The following is a 12,157-nucleotide window of genomic DNA, read 5'->3' as shown; positions in this document are numbered from 1 at the left end:
GGAAACTAGTGTTTTGAGAGCTAATTGCTCGAAATTTGCAACATGCAGTTGGATGAACATAATCACTCAGTATAACAATGAATACGAACATAAATGTCAACTATTACTTGCATGCAGGATTGGAAATACAAAGATTTGGCTGTGAAAACAAATCATTAAAACATAAAAAAATTGGTTTTCCTGCTACACTCACAGACAATTGAATTCGTCGTCACAATCGTTTTACAGATTATAATACATTCATCAATGTCAAATGTAGAGGGGTAGTAACAACCTCACAAAATTCCTTCAGGAAAGAATTGAACATCAGTTAAAACAATAGTTAATGGCAAGTTTAACTTGAGAATTGCTCACCGTATATAACATGGGTCATCTTCCAGCTCCTGTGAGAGTACCTTGATTACTTGGGTGACGGGGGGAGCGATAAGGTCTCGGTGATTGCCCATTGTGTTGGGACGAAGAATGTGTGGATCTATTCTTGGATTCTCTTGGTTTTTCCATAGCAGCAATCTGTTCCAACACATCCACGACTTCTTTCATTGAAGGCCGTTTTCTTGGTTCCCCTTCCAAGCATCTCAGAGTGAGCTGAGAAGCTTGTAGTGCTGCCTTGGATGAATACTGTCCCTCTATTCGTGCATCCATGTAGGATTTGAGTTTGCGTCGTTGGGGGAGAAGGGGTTTCAACCAATCAACCAAATTATGCTGCCCGCTCGGTCTTCTTGTATCAAGTGCTCTCAACCCTGTCAACATCTCAAGCAACACTACGCCGAAGCCATACACATCACTCTTCACATATAGATGCCCTGTTGTTAAAGATGCAACATGATTAACGGACAAGGAAGATTAAATGCACTCAAGGCATTAGAGTAACTTGCTTGTGGATTGTAGATTTCAGTGTTTTATGTGTATCGTCTTGGGTGACTAAGTCGTTTTGTACTTCTCTTCTTCATTGGAGGGGAAATGGCAGTGGATATGTGGGTGGGTGGGAAAGGTTCAGCGTGAGAGCTCTGCAGCACTAAGGAACAAATGTCAACAAACACTGAGACCATGTTCACTTTGGGAGTGTTTGCGAGCGCTTTAGAAAAATGCTTTTCAGCTTCTGGCTCCCAATAAGCACTTTGAAGTGTTTGGCATGCCAACTTCTGCTTCTGAAATGGCTAAGAAAAGTGTTTTTAGGCCAAAAGCTAGAAACACCTTGGGAGGTGCTTCCAGCTGCTTTGCCTTTTTTGTAAATAAATTCAATTTTATTTTTACTACTTTACCCTTATTATAATAATTTTAATTCAACTTTATCGTTTTTATTTTATTTTTAAAATTGTATATATAGAGTTGATATTGAAGTTTTCAAATAATTTAACAATAATCAAATTTACACTTTTACATATTTAATATTTTAAAAAAATTTATATTTTATTTGCTATATCATCTAATTATATTACTTCATTCACATATTATTATTTGATCAAACACATTTTTTGTAATATTTTTTAAAAAACAAATATGTAATATAATAATCAAAATAGAATTCATTATTTTTTGTGAAAAAATAATTATTATTGACAAACAACAAGTGAAAAAGATATAATCTTTTTAACACATAGGGACAAAATAGTCCTTAAACAATAAGTTTATTTTAGAAGCGATTTTTCTCTAAACACTATCCAATTTAACTTTCATCTGATTTTCATTTTTTTACAAACACTACCCACTTTTAATTTTGCTACAACTTGTAATTTTTTTTACAAAAATCACTTCTCTAAAAACAAAGTTTTTGCAAACACTCCCTTTGTACGAAAGACTGTTAATAAAGTCGTTCGTCAATTATGTTTGGTAAGATGGTGGCAAGATTTACAAATCCTAGAATAATTTCATGTTATATTCCATATACTTGACATTTGAAAATGATCAAATATGCTCTTCAAGATAATCTTACAAAGGATTCAAATAAACAATTTGACAATCATATTTTTGTATAAATTTAGCAATTTAAGAACAATATAATCATTTCAACAAAATGTTAAAAAAGCCAACAATTTCAATTATTGTATTTCAACTCGTAGGTTGGATTCTTTATCCCAGATTTTTATAAGTTTGTACCAGATCATTCCCATACCACAGGCTTTCACAATGCGAGAAAAAATTTGATAAATCTAAATAATCATATATCCAATGTATATTATAAAAAGTAAAGATGAACAGGATAATCAGGGCTATGATATAAAATATTCCAAAATCAGCCTGAATATGGATGATTACTATCAAATTTGTTCTTACGCCTGTGTTTAGTTAGAGATTAGCATGAGTATTATTTTTGTAAAGTAACAGCAAAAATAGGAGAAATATTATTTGATATCTGGTCCTGAATATCTTCAGATTCGCAAAGAGCATAAATGCAGTATATATAATTGCACATATTCAAGTATAGATGTCGATAGTGGACTCTAGAAAAGAGCTGTGAAACCCCCAGGCATATTAGTTGAAATAGCTGGATAGAAACTCTTACTATTCCGATTCTGGAAACGAATAACTATACCCTCTTCAGTTCAAATGCCTCTGTAAGTCCCTTTTTACTCTTTTCTTTCTTCTGAAAAACCACACTCAACCCTATGCTGCTATGCATGAGACTCCAATAATACACAAGCATTAATTTCTATATCTGTAGCATTTGCAGCACCAAATTAACAACACGTCTTAAATGTGTCAAAAACTTGGCCATAATAAATAAAACCTTAATGCCCCTTTCCTGGATTCCCATTTCAACAAATATAATGAATCCAAAACTCCAAAGCCAGCAAAGTTGACAAATATTTGGATTCAGTTCAGGGAAATACTGAATATATAAGACACCATCATGTAATCATTAAATTAAGTTCAGTTTCAACTAGAAAATTCGACTCAATACCATCAGATGGTAACCAGAAGCTCAGGGATTGAGACATCCGATATTATCTATAAAATCGAGTGCATTAGGCACTCACCTGTTGCGACGTATTCAGGTGCTGCATAGCCATATGTTCCCATAACTCGGGTTGTTACATGAGAATCCCCTCCAGAGGGCCCCAGTTTTGCTAAGCCAAAGTCAGATATTTTTGCATTGTAACTCTACAGAATCCAAGAAAAATTGGCATAAGTGCAATAAAAAGCTTACTTGAAATACCAAAAAATTCTCTGACTATCCTTTCAGATGGGAATAGCGAAAGATGTATCTTTTCCTATTCCCTGCTTAGTGTTAGATTTTAGATAAGATACGCAAATCTTATAACCACAGGCTTTCATTTCCACCATACTCAGCCCCAAGGGTAGTCCTTTGCATCACTAGGAAATAAGTTACATTTTGGCGACTCTGCGCCTAATATTGCAACTGCTGCAGTAGCCTGCACTTTATGTAAGATTAATCATATCATGTACTTTTCTAATGTTTGATACATTGAGTTCTTTCTTCCCTTTCTTTTATTTGTAAAGAGGAAAAAAATTTCGAAGGCAACAATCCATGCTAACCAACTGACTTCACCACAATCCCAATTTATCTCCTGTAGTCAAGCAACCGAAACAGAGAAAGAAAAACTCAGCCAACAGGAGCGTTATATTAAAGAATCTTACCCCATCAAGAAGAATATTGGAGGCTTTAAAGTCCCTGTAAATGACTTGCTTGTCTGAAGTGTGCAAGAAGGCCAGCCCCCTCGCTGCTCCTATAGCTATTTTGAGTCGCAAGTCCCAAGATAATGGCTCAATAGCAGCATTTCCTGCATGGTGGATCAGGTCTAAGCAAGTTTGTTTTTTGGTCTTCCATTCTCCTAGTTTTTGTGAAACAAGATCTTACTTCTGAAAAGATGGTTTTCCAGGCTTCCCTTCTGCATAAACTCGTAGACAAGTAAGAGCTCTTTATCCTCCCAACAGTATCCCAAAAGCTTTACCAAGTTAGGATGGCAAAGTCTTCCCAAGAAGTTCACTTCTGACTGCACTTTCAAGTCAAGGGAAGCCCAGGATCACATAAAGCATCTAAATTCAGATGATCTAACAGAAAGATTATGAGAAGACTTGCATATATATGTAGAGACGTATACAATGATAGTCGATAAACACATACAGAGAACCAATATACATACATTTTAAGAAAACAAAAAAGTGAGTAAATTCTGCCAAAAACTTTACCATCAGGTTTCTTTTCCTTTTTTATTTTTTTAGTGAACTAATATGGCTAATAAAAATTGTCAGTCAATGAAAACTATCCAATCATCCAGCTCAAAGACATATCTGCATTTCAATAACCAACAGTTATTTGAGGTGCTATGCACACAGGTAAAAGTTGTTCCATTTGTACAAGAGTTGCATAAGCACGGTGTTCTTCTTCATGTTCTTCTTCAGTTGCATATTGATTCTCTTCCCACAATGTTTCCGACACAACACCCCCATATGAAAAAAACTTAATTTATTCCTCTAAGACACGTGGATGCCAAAGACAATTTCCTAGATCACCATTACATAAGTTCCTTACAAGAGGATTGGGTTTACCTCCCTATTTTTATCCTCCATAAAGTCGAAGATGAGGCAAAATTAGATTAAAGTTAGCCATGAATATAAGCAAATTATTAAATTCAACCAGTTCATATTACCTGCCATTCTTCAAAGCCCTGCATGCTTTCGGGGTTCAATTTCTTGATTGCAACCATCATCCCAGTGCCAATTTTAGACGGCATGAGCGTCTTCTCGTCTACCCATCCCTTATACACAGTCCCAAAACCTCCCACCCCCAACACCATGTCAGACTTGAAATTCCTTGTGGCATTCCTCAAATCGGCAAAACTATAAGTTTTCAAATTCGGAATGGGCAATATTTCACCGGCCAAACAAGCATCATCACTTAAAGCAGCCGAAAACCGGCTGAGGCCTGCGCTGCTGCTCGTGGCCGATAAACCTCCACCACTGCTGTAATCACGTGATGTCCCTAGATTACATATAACATAAAAAAAGAGTTGAAAACTCAGCATACCATTTCCAAATAAGTAAATGACTAGAGTTTCACCCAACAAATTACAACCACCAATTCACAAAACCGATAAGGGCAATTCTTAATTTCTGCAAAGAAAAAACTACACAAACAAAGAGAGCGGATAGGCAAGAGAAAACAACATAGCTCAAGTATTTTATTTTCTTGATGACTAACATACCTCAAATTAAAGCATCAAGACAAAGTAACCAAACTCCTCTTCTTACTCTTTTTTATAATTCACGAGGCAAAACTCAAGAAACCAATGAAAATCTCAGCAGCCCAGAAAAAGTAATGAGCATTTAAGATGAAAATGAGGTCAGAAAGTTACCTGGAGTGGATTGTTTGGTAGGGGTACTAAGATTAGTGGAGCTAGGTTTCGGGTCAGCAGCAGGTTCAGATCCAAAGCAATTCCCCATCACCAAAACCTTCTTCAGATAGTATCTAATCCCCTTTGAAGATCAAAAGACTAGCATCCTAATTTGGTTTCATAACAATTCTCAAAGAAGGCCCAGAAAATCAAAAAGACCAGCATATCTCGGTTCCAATAATGCTCAAAGAAAGTGGTGAAATGAAAGATAAAGATTTGTTAATTCTTTAATATATATGTATGAGGAGAGAAGTTGGTGGGAAAGAGTGCGAAGCTGTCTTTCTTCTTGGACTTTTAATGTACTAATAATTGCCTGGAAATGTGTATGCTGTTTCTGTGATTTGTGGTGTGTGTTCTATTTGATTAGTGCTTCGTAGCAATGTTTTTTGGCTCTTTTTTCTACTATGCCATTGACATTTTGTGTTAACGGTTTCACTCTCAGAGAATATGAAGGTGGCCCCCCTACTCTCCTCAGGTGGAGACTGGAGACACTTTGTAAATTCTCTCATTGATTGTTTCTGATTTTCAAGTTTGATTATTGCTTAGTGCATGTGATGATGATGATGTTGATGAATTTGTTCTTGAATACACTCAACTTTTTCTTGATTTGTATAAAATAATTATTTCATCCAAAAACTCTAAATGCTTTCAGATTTTATCATTTGTGACAGTAATTCAGTTAGTTCAATCCAATAGTCAGATATTTCAAAACAAAATTACGGCGATGACTACGTACTTATATTTAGAATCACTTTTCTCCCGTTACGAGTTTGGAGATGTTTGGCACTCTAAAATTTGTATAGTTATTCTGAAATTGTTCAGACGGAATAATCCATATTCTATAAAAATATTAGAATTTGAAGGTTTTCAGGCAAACATAATTTTACGATGTCAATTATTTTAAAATCAATTAAACAAAGATCGCTTATTTTACAATTAATTTTTTAAATAATAAAAAGTAGCTATAATTATATTAAAACATTAACGGAAGCTCAGCGTAATTTCCACTTAAATAAACCTACAAATCCCAAATATTTACTAGAAAAATGAAGTGGGAAGACCCCTCAATCCTCATCCCACGCCGCCGTACCAGTGAGAATAAAATATTAATGATGAGGTAGTTTGGTATATGCAAAGTCAGCTTGAAGTTAGTGTCACTTCAAACAAGCGAAGCAGATTTACGGAATGATGATCTGTTCATATTTAACAACTAAAATGTGCATATATGTATAATGAAAAAGTCTTAGTTAGATCATATCTAAGTCATACATAATAAATTAGATAACAAGTCTCATATATTTGACATGGGTACTACAAAAATATTATTTTATTGTAATGATTTTTTTTATTAATTTATAATGGTTTATACCGCGCGTTACAAATTATTTGTGACGGTATGAATGAAAGTTGTTACAATTTGTAACGATTTTTGTAACGGTCGTGATGGGCTGCTACAAATATCGTCTAATACAATAAAATAAATTTGTAACTGCTTTTGAATGGTTTAATTTAATTGTTATTGTAACGGTCTTTGTAACAAATTTAGGTACGGTTGTGTTTGGTATTTGGATCATTTTTGTCGTTGTATTTGGAATTGCTTTTTAAACGGCACTTGTAACGGGTTTTACGGCTACATTCAAAATTGGTAACTGTTTTGGCTAGTCTTTGTAACAGCCAAACGATTTTATCTGATGTATGTGTATTACAAAAGCCGTTACAAAATGCAGTTACAAAAATTATTATTTAATTAATATACTTCAATATTTATTTATTTAATGTTTATTTTATTTAATTTTATTTATTTAATATATTCAAATATTTATTTTTATAAAATTAAATAAATAATTTTTTTATTAAATTATGCAATATTATATAAAAAACACATAATATAACAAAAAAAAAGTAATAAATTAATAATAAAAATACAAATATTATTCCAAATTGTATTGTTTACAAAACTAAAAAAAATTCTAATCTAAATCATTATTCCCTGCAGCCGCATGTTTGTCGTCATCGTCGGATGCAGGGAACAGTTTGAATCAATGCTTTTGATGTACCGCTCGATCATCCGCACCCGATCATAGATGGCATCACAGTCCAACCAGTACGACATCTTAAAATCGACAAATAAAAAAATATAAATTTGAATTAAAATTAAATAATATTATACTTACCCTCAGCTTCTGGAACCAGAATAACTAGTGCTCCTGTGACATCTGCGAAATGGTGACAGAGCACCAATAGTCATTATCTACAATTTCAAAATAATTTAACATTAAATACACATAATGTTAATTATTGATAAAATGATATTTTTTTTAAATTTCATAAAGTTTCTATTTTTCAAAATTACATTAAGGTCCTCTAATTTCTTAAAAAATTCATTTAAGTGCATAATTTTTCTAAAAATTGCATTGCAGTCCATAATTTTCTAATAATTTTATTAAAATTCCTATTTTCCTAAATAATTTTAAGGTCCTCTAATTTTTTAAAAATTTTATTTAGGTGCATAATTTCCCTAAAAATCGCATTGTAGTCCATAATTTTCTAATAATTTTATTAAAATTTCTATTTTCCTAAATTACATTAAGGTCCTCTAATTTTTTAAAAATTTTATTTAGGTGCATAATTTCCTAAAAATTACATTGTAATCCATAATTTTCTAATAATTTTATTAAAATTCTTATTTTCCCAAATTACATTAAGGTCCTCTAATTTTCTAAAAATTTTATTTAGGTGCATAATTTTCCTAAAAATTGCATTTGTAGTCCATAATTTTCTAATAATTTTAGGAAATTCCTATTTTCCTAAATTAAATTAAGATCCTCTAATTTTCTAAAAATTTCACTTAGGTGCATAATTTTCCTAAAAATTGCATTGTAGTCCATAATTTTCTAATAATTTTAGTAAACCTATTATTATGCTATATTTTTATTTTTTTAATTCATAAAATACATGCATATTTAATATAAATTTCAGAAAATTGCTGAAATTTACAGAAAATTGTAGAAATTTGCAAAAATTTCAGAAAATTACAGAAAATAAAAAAGTCAGAAATTATGGAAATTTTCAGAAGTTTTTTAAATTTACAGAAAATAAAAAAAATCAAAAACTATGAAAAAAATTTGAATTTTCTTTATAATTACAAAAAATCAAGAAATTTCAGAAATTATGAAAAATTTCTGAATTCTTTTTAGAATTACATAAATTTCCAAAAAAAAATCAGAAATTTCCAAGCATCATCATCATAATTTTCAAGCATCAGTTTCAGAAATTTTCAAGTATCATCATCATAATTTTCAAACCTCAACATAATTTAAAATAAAAAAAAATAAACATAATCAATACCTTTCAGAAAATTAACAACATAATTTTAAAACAACAGAAAATACAATTTAACAAAATACACAATTAAACATAATCCATATATATAAATTTCAAAAAATTTAAAAAGCAAAAGAATAATATAAAAAATAAAAAATAAAAGGGTACTTCCTAAATGTGGCGGAGGCGGAGAGAGGAGGAAGCAGAGTGAGGTGGAGAGAGCGACAGAGAGAGAGGGAAGGAGAGAGAAAAGTAGAGTGAGAAGGAGTGGCTGGTGGTGGTCGGGACTGGTGGTGGTGCGGTGGGGGTAGGGCAGATATGGGGGGGGGGGGGCCTGAACGAGAGGAGAGAGAAAGAGAGAGAAAGGAGAGAAGAGAGCGTGACAGGGAGGAGAAGGGAAAAATCAGCCAAGTATGACTTATATATATAATTTTTGAAACGGCCAATACAAAGAGAGTTACAATATTTGAAAAGCCATTACAAAAGTATGAAACTGTGAAGGTTGAAAGATGATCTAGAGGACTTTAACGAAGTCGAAAGAGCAATTAATGCAACATACCATGAATGATCCTGAACGGTGGTATTTATATGTTCCCATGCCCGTATAGGGTAGGCCCACGTGGCAACATCTAGTGGAATGCCTACTAAAAGATCCAACAGTTGATATTCCAGCTCTTAACTCTGAGTCAGATTGGGTGGGTAAATCCAGCGACCCGACCCGACCCGATGGAAAGTGCGTGGATCTTAGGCCATTTTTGTTATTTTGCTTCATTTGGAAGACATTCTAGTCATTCTATTTTAAGGAAGGGTTATTACCCCTATCATTACTACCCCACTTCTTCTAGTGTCATTAATTACACTATAGGAAGTTGAATTGTCACCTATCAGATCATCCCCCCCCCCCCAGCCATAGATCCCTACTGACGTGTCGCTATCCCCTTGCTCATGAAAAGGCGCATTTTTTTTCTTTTTTCCCTATATATAGGCCCTCATTTAACCCTCCTGACCCCCTTTCCTAACTTCGGAGATCGCATAATCTTCTCGTCCTCTCCTTTCTTCCTAGTTATGTCCTTTCTCATGGCTTCTAGCTCTAGTTCTAGGTCTAGCTCGAGTTCATCTTCTAGGTCGTGTGCAACCTCCGCAGGGAAATGATGGGTACTTCCCATGGTCCTATTTTCCCTTAAGTTGTTTTGCGATCTCCTTCTCTCCTCATTGTCGGGTCCCGACCACTGAGCACTCAGTTGAGTTGGTCGATTCTGATGACGTTCCTCTTCAAGTTAAATATTAAAACATGATATTTATAGATCATTGGGCTAGGATAGTTAGTAACGTCAAAATGCCTATTCATCAAATAAAAGAGAAGTATTACATTCCTCATGACTATGAGGTCCTACTTCCTCGATCCTTTGATAGGATGCATTGTCCTCTAGAGGGCTTTTGCTCCCTCTCAATTTTGCATCTCGAGGCCGGCCTCCGTTTTCCTAGCCCGAGCTGTAGAAAACATCCTCCGTAGGCTAAATCTTTGCCCTACGCAATTGTCTCCCAATTTTGTGAGTCATATTCTCCTCTTCATTATAATAATGCGTCATCTCGACCTTCCATCCAGTTTTGAAAATTTTTTGTCCATTTATTCTTTCACCACCTTTAAAAGGTCGGAAGATAAAGGTTGGTTTTACTTAACTACCCTTAAGGATTTTCGATATCTATGCGATTTTAAGTCCAATGTAAGTCCTTGGAGAGAAAGTCATATCTTCACTCAACCTCCTCCTGTAAAAAATTGGTCTTTTCGTTGCGATTGGCGTATCTCCAAGACCAATCCAAAAACTTATGAGGAGGGACTAGAAGGCGATTTCATTAATTTCCTGACTTTGTTTTGGTATAAGCCCAAACCTCTCCTTATGGAAAGTGTCTCTAGATTACTATCCAAAAGAGAACTCTCTTCATTATTCTCTTACAAAAACCCATATCTCATATTCCTGAGATCCTTTTAAATCTCGGATGAATAAGTGTATTAAAAGGTTGAGTTTGTGTCACCTCGACTTGTTAAAGTTCCACATTATGGTTCTCGAACTTGTTAATGTTCCACAATTCCACTTTTTCTATCCAATAGGATCTTATTTTCTATAAAAGTGGGCATTCCTCCAAACAAATGTTTTTTGTTCCGACATCAAATAGATTCATTGAACTTATATTCAATTTGTCTCATGCACACTGTCTGTGAAAACATCTATATCCTCAAATTTATAAATAATGGAGACTTTGAGTACCACATTTCACATGATACTCTACTCACAGATATATGGCTTCTCCTGGACACGGAGAAGAGAAGGAAGACGAGTGAAACTCTCCATCTGTTAAACCTGTCCTGTAGAGTTCATTACTGCTCAACTACGTACATTCTCTTTTAAATAATTAAGGAATTCACAGTTCAACTATTCTCATCCTCGGCCAGACCAATGTCTTAACACTTCATCCAGCTTTCATTCTCTACTTCATGTCGAAATTCTTTGAACCTTCAAAGGTATTAGACTCGGGTTTCATCAAATACGTATACCCATACTTAAATTGAGGGTTTAATATAATTTAGGGTATTCAATTCGGTTAACTGAATGGAATCGAATTTTTGATTTTTTAGTTAACCGAAAATTTGGTTCACTGATTTTAAAAATCGAAAGTTGAACCGAATAGTATCGTTTTGGTTCTGTTTTTTCAATTAAAAACCGATAAAGAAGTGTTTTTTTTTTAAATATATATATAAATAATTTTAATATTTTTTCAATTTTATCCAAAAATACATGTACAAAATATCGAAATCTAAAAAATAAAATATATCATGAAAAGAATATTTACGAATACAATTCAAAATTCCAAATCAAAAGAAAAGAACACAATAACAATCTATTTATTTAATTTAAATTCAAATTTAATAGTACAATTACAAGAAAACACAAAGTCAAACCTCACAATTAATTGGAAGAAAATGAAAGAGAGGAAAGCAGTCAGCACAAGCACGCAACCAAACAAAAAAAATCAAAACAATTTTATCAGACATTTAATCGAACACCTTCAAATAAAACTTGTAAGTCAAAATTTTTGAGTGGAGAAGGAGAACGGGAGTAGTGCTGTTACAGGCTTACAGCGTTTTCTTCTCATCCATTCTTTTCTCTTTTACTCCTTAGTTTATATTATAATATTAATATATAAATATAATATAATATATAACAGTATAATAATATATTTTAATAATAATATAATTAATAAAATAATATATATATATATATATATATAAATCGGTTATTGATTCGTTCCTACCACCGTACAATGACAAAATAAATCGAACTGAAAAATCGATTTAAAAAAAAAATTCGAATCGGATTATTCGGTTCGGTTTTCGTTTCAATAGAATTTTCGGTTCAGCCACTTTAACCAAACTGTAAATACCCCTAATACAATTTATCCCCTCCCTCTGTGATATT

The 12,157-nt window shown here is 33.2% G+C and overlaps 1 protein-coding gene across 1 annotated transcript; it reads right to left on the bottom strand.

Annotated features, from left to right (window-relative positions):
• Positions 1–155: 155 nt before the first annotated feature.
• LOC105176011 (putative serine/threonine-protein kinase PIX13) lies at positions 156–5,760 on the bottom strand. The gene is made up of 6 exons (XM_088877019.1): positions 5,319–5,760; positions 4,614–4,945; positions 3,821–3,956; positions 3,601–3,743; positions 2,979–3,102; positions 156–803 (listed from the first exon to the last, which is right to left on the bottom strand). The coding sequence occupies exons 1-6, from the start codon at positions 5,404–5,406 to the stop codon at positions 370–372; spliced, it is 1,257 nt and encodes a 418-aa protein (XP_088733145.1). The 5' UTR covers positions 5,407–5,760; the 3' UTR covers positions 156–369.
• Between the last annotated feature and the right edge of the window lie 6,397 nt (positions 5,761–12,157).

The sequence above is a fragment of the Sesamum indicum genome, linkage group LG13, assembly GCF_026168435.1.
Source record: "Sesamum indicum cultivar Baizhima isolate 11 linkage group LG13, ASM2616843v1, whole genome shotgun sequence".
Taxonomy (NCBI): Eukaryota; Viridiplantae; Streptophyta; class Magnoliopsida; order Lamiales; family Pedaliaceae; genus Sesamum; species Sesamum indicum.
This window is presented reverse-complemented; position numbering and strand designations above follow the sequence as displayed.